The sequence below is a fragment of the Mycetomoellerius zeteki genome, unplaced genomic scaffold (assembly GCF_001594055.1).
Source record: "Mycetomoellerius zeteki isolate Tzet28-1 unplaced genomic scaffold, Tzet1.0 scaffold36, whole genome shotgun sequence".
In the NCBI taxonomy this organism is placed as follows: domain Eukaryota; kingdom Metazoa; phylum Arthropoda; class Insecta; order Hymenoptera; family Formicidae; genus Mycetomoellerius; species Mycetomoellerius zeteki.
The window spans coordinates 11623-16533 of NW_017257349.1; the positions used below are offsets into that span (position 1 = coordinate 11623).

A 4911-nucleotide genomic window follows, 5' to 3' on the forward strand; every position below is an offset into this window, starting at 1 on the left:
ACCTTTGACTATATACCTCTGGACTGCTAGTTACCCCCACTTTTCCTACCTTTTCCATAAGATAGAAAGAGAGGACCGTGTATCCAAGATCTCAGAGCCATCAGGTCCGGAAGTTGGCCAAATCAAGAACTAACTAGCTGCATTTTAAGTAAGAATCGGTACGAATAACTCCGAATAAAAAATTGAAGTGATCCAGAAGTACTGCTAAATAAAAAAATGGTTCGTTCTTGTTTTGCTAAATTATGTAATAATACCAGATACAAAGCTGTAGGAGTAATTAAATGTGATGCGGGAAAAATACAGATTTAAAATCAATTCGAAAAAGGTACCAAATTTAATAATAAAATAAAGTACATATTACAGTACAATAAAATATACATGAAAAGAAACACGGTAGGACAAATCTAAATAAAATATATCTGAAGAAAATAATATATATAATTATAAGCTAATATATATGTATACTTTTGATTAGTTAATAATTGTTATATTCTATGTATGTGAATTTATTAGTTATCTCTGAAGAAGGCTCAAAAATGAGCCGAAACATGTAAGCGCTTTAGTAAAATAAAGAAGTTTCACGCTACGATAGTCGTATTATTTGCGCAACGTCTCCCGCGCTTGACTCCTACTGCCCTTGTTCTTTCATTGTTTTTTTATTTATAAGGAGTCTTAGTCAGGTTGATTTATTATGCGTTGTATACTTTTTATTGCCCTTTAAATAAAATTATTTTAGTCAGATTTTTTCTGATATATGTTAAATGGGATTTGCGCGTAAATTCTTTTCCAAAGTAATATAATTTTACTTTTAAATATAATTCTATGATTGTTTTAATTATATCATACTTATGATTTTCCAATATGTCGTTGTCCAATACATGCTCATTAAAATTTTTAAAAATGCTATTTAATTCTAAATTTCGCATCACATTTACTATCATTTTCTGTAATACATTTTTAGTTTGTAATTTATTATCTATCCTGTAAATATTAAAAACCTTTTCCGCTACAGTCGCTATAAAATAGATAGCTTGTCTCGGATAATGTAAATTGCCAAGACTTTTAGTCTTAATAAAAATTGAATTAGCCTCTTTCGACTCATTTACGAGTTGGATGCACGTCTTACAAGTGATTTTTTTAAGCATGCGCATTTCAATAAAACCTGAGATGTATAATACAGCATGGTGTACTGTTGAATTTATTAATTGAAGTGGGATATCGTCAACCATTATATCTTCAATATCTTCTTCATCAAGTTCCTTGGGGCTCTTCTTGATTTTTATTGTTGAAGATATCGTTAGGATATTTGTGTTATCAAGCAGTAGACAGTTTGCTGCAGCTGATGATTTCACTTCATTGTGATGTAAAAGCCGTTTGTACGCTGAAGTAAATTGGATACAATTTGGATTGTTATTGTATCCTCCCATTGTTCGAATGCATGAAAAAAATATTTCAAGATGGTCTTGAGAAAATTTATATGCTAATATATATTTTAAACATCTTGTTTCAACATATTCTTGATATATTTTTTTCAAATTTTTCATATCGATAATAAATCCTAGAAAACCGGTCTTCGATTTTGTTTCTATTATACATTTTCCATCGGGATGTAATTTTAGACCAGAAATATATTCTATAGCTTCAGTAAAAAATGTAAACGTTTGAAAAGCTGTGTCTGCTCGTAATGGTCGTTTAAAGCCATGAGAAAACAGACTTCGAGAATTTAAGCAATCAAATGCATTATTGACCATTCTTAAAAATTTGATAGTCGGAGCGCAATCTAAAAAGTCCGGATGTCCTTCTTCCATTAACATTTGTAAAGCAGTCGCACAGCTTTGGCTTAATGTTTGGGCTGCTAACTTGACGCTCATTTTATTTTTTTGCCACTGGATATGTTTGCTATTTACTTTATTAGCTAAATAAAAATAGTCGTGTTCTTGTAGACATACCAGGTTTTCAATAAATTCCCATTTTATATGATTTCCGTCATTATCATACAAAACTCCTTCACTGGCCCAAGTTGTTCTTATGAGCTTGAGCATATGCGCAGCGTCAAAAAATATCACAATATCATGATCACACGTTGGATGTCGGAAATATGGCTTGTCGTACACGTCTGCATTAAATTCAGTGCACATTTTAATGTTCGCTAGAAGTCCATCGAATGTTAAAGCAATAACTTCAACTCCTGACGTAGCTACAAATCTTAAAAGTTGTAAAGTAATTTCAGCTCGTTCTTGTGATGTTAGTCCATGTATATAAAAATAGGCGACTGGAATTTTCCACCTTTCATTAATGCCCGTTAGCAAATACACCAGTGCTTCTTTTGCCAAAGGCATATTGTCGGGTTCTGATATGACGGCTCCACAATCTACATAGCCAATAAACTTTTTTTCACAATGACTCCATTCAAGTTGCTTCCTTATTGCCATTTCATCCATCATCAAAGTAGCATATATTTTTTTTTCTCCAGCAGCATCACTTCTTCTTTTCAAAATATTAATAGCTTCTTGTGTAAAACCAGGAGATCCATTCGTATTAGAATACCAAGATCGTATAGTAGATGGAGCTGGTAATTTATTTTTATATACCTCTCGCACATAATTGTATGCTTTTGGACTGCAAAAATGTAAAGTTAACGCAAAAGATCGTAACTGTGGAGAATACTGTCCATTAACTTTCCCTTTCTCTATTTCATTAATAATACACTTTTCTTCGGGCAGACACTATAATAAACAAATAAATAAAAATACGCTATAGCAAGAAAAAATTAATTAAAGAATTACCTATATTGGTAATTTGTATTACAGAGAAGTACACATTTACAAAAATACATGTAGAAGTATTGATCTTTTATACAATATTGATAAATGTTTGTTCAATTATTTTCGAAATAGTATTTCGGTAAAATTATAACAATATGGCGTATCATCTTAGTGATATATTTGCTAAATTTCTGTAGGGATCTCCTACATTAGGAGATAGAAAAAGATGATATTTCGTAATTTTTTTCAGAAGGAAGACTAATGTTTATCGTTATAAAACTTTTTGCACGTTTTAATATAATTATTGTAAAATTGTTAGTGTTGATTTTTATTATAACTTTTTAGGTGCATTGAGGATGGTTGACTATTAGCTAACTAACGAGCCCTTGAAGAAATCGATCGGAAAAATACTTTTTTCTCAATCGTGTACACAAAATTGAATAAAATACAAGAAATAGATATCGAGAAATACGCGTTTCGTTTTCAGTTTATATTATTTACAGATTTTATATCGTCATAACTGCTTTGTTCTAACGTATCATAGCACAATTATTCAAAATTTTCATTAATTCGTAATGCTATTATTATACAATATTCGCATAATATGCCTATCGGGGAAGATAAAAATGAAAAACTATACCTCAATCAAATTACAAGTATTTGAAGAAAGCAAATTCTTTTTGTTCAAATTTGATAGAAGTTCTTGTAATGTTTTAATCTTTTTCTTTTGTCGGGTTTTTTCAGTATGTAATCGCTTGATTATGTGATCTTTCTTTCTACAAACTTCTTTCAGCAATCGAACACATTTTTTCAATCTTCTCGAAGTCATTTCTTCTAATATGTCATCTGCAATATCGCCTGGGTATCTTATTTTTTTGTTTGGAGTTGTAGGCGTCATAAGTATCTCATCTGAAGGTGAAGACGAAGGCGAAGGCAAAGGCGAAGGCAAAGGCGTGATTATAGTCTCATTTAAAGACTGTACTGGCACTTGACTGCAAAGGAAACAAATTCAATATACAGACCAATCATGATGCAGACAATTGAAAAAAAATTTTTTTACACATATTTGAAAAATGAAAAAGTGTGGAGAATATTAAAACATTTTACATCTATTATTGTATTTTATTATATATTATTTTTCTATTTACCTTTTATTTTTTGTACGTGGAAATATTGTTGGAACAGAATGGGGCTTCAGACGAGTAGGCCACATAAGCCAATCTGTTCAAAACAATTTGGTTCAAAGTGTTCTGTTACACATAATTACACCTAATGATGCCGTTTTCGGCAAGTTTAATGCATTTTCCTGTCCATTCAAATTAATTAATGCTTGTATCCATTGTTGTCGAAGTTTAGGAATGCTTGGAAAACTATATAAACACATACAAATATATATATATATATGTATGGTATACATATATTAAAAATACATAATAATAAAGAATATTCTCTATACTAATAATAAATATAAAATGAATATGAATGTATATATAAGATTAGAATCCTATGGAAGCACAATTGTTTAAATTATTATTACTTGAATGGAAAAAAGTAAATAGTGTTCCAGATGTAAGGTTCACATCTCACAAAATCTAACTTACTTATAAAATGACACATCTTTTTCTTTTGTTGAACTTGCTCCTGCAGGACTGTATTTCATGTTTCTATTATAAAGTGAATTATGGCAGAGCATTAAATCTCAATTCCTGCAGGACTGTATTTCATGTTTCTATTTTTACACGCGTTTCCGCAGAACAATAACGGACCATTTTTTTAAATTTTATTTTTTATTTTTGTCTCGGCTTATGATAGCGTAAGGACCTTAATTGAATATTTTATAATAGTTTAAATAAAATGTATAACCTCAACACGCGTCCCGATTGTACCGATTCTTACTCGAAATGCAGCTAAAATCAGTAAAACGCGAAACTATAACAGCAGATCGCTTCTGATTGGTTACGCGGTTATGCGATACGCGATAAATACACCTCATGGGACTCCACCCTTACTCGAAATGCAGCTAGTTAGTTCTTGATTTGGCCAACTTCCGGACCCCTGATGGCTCCGAGATCTTGGATTCCAGTAATAGCTGTCATTAGCAGTCCAGAGGTATATAGTCAAACAAGAAGACTAGAACTAAGGAGGG

General features: G+C 31.2%; 1 protein-coding gene across 2 annotated transcripts; it reads right to left on the reverse strand.

The window, feature by feature from the left end:
- Positions 1-3355: 3355 nt before the first annotated feature.
- LOC108725763 (uncharacterized) lies at positions 3356-4434 on the reverse strand. 2 transcript variants are annotated; one of them, XM_018452969.1, is made up of 3 exons: positions 4367-4434; positions 3914-4071; positions 3356-3757 (listed from the first exon to the last, which is right to left on the reverse strand). In XM_018452969.1, the coding sequence occupies exons 2-3, from the start codon at positions 3976-3978 to the stop codon at positions 3400-3402; spliced, it is 423 nt and encodes a 140-aa protein (XP_018308471.1). In that variant the 5' UTR covers positions 3979-4071; positions 4367-4434; the 3' UTR covers positions 3356-3399. The 2 variants fall into 2 exon arrangements, with proteins under 2 accessions (XP_018308471.1, XP_018308470.1); XM_018452968.1 differs by having other exon boundaries at positions 3914-4135.
- Positions 4435-4911: the final 477 nt, after the last annotated feature.

What these genes read in the sequence shown, in the direction of transcription:
- LOC108725763 (XM_018452969.1), bottom strand. Translation starts at nt 3,978, where the DNA reads ATGTGGCCTACTCGTCTGAAGCCCCATTCTGTTCCAACAATATTTCCA. An exon ending in CCACGTACAAAAAATAAAAG is followed by an intron (nt 3,758 to 3,913) that starts GTAAATAGAAAA and finishes TTTCCTTTGCAG; the next exon opens with TCAAGTGCCAGTACAGTCTT.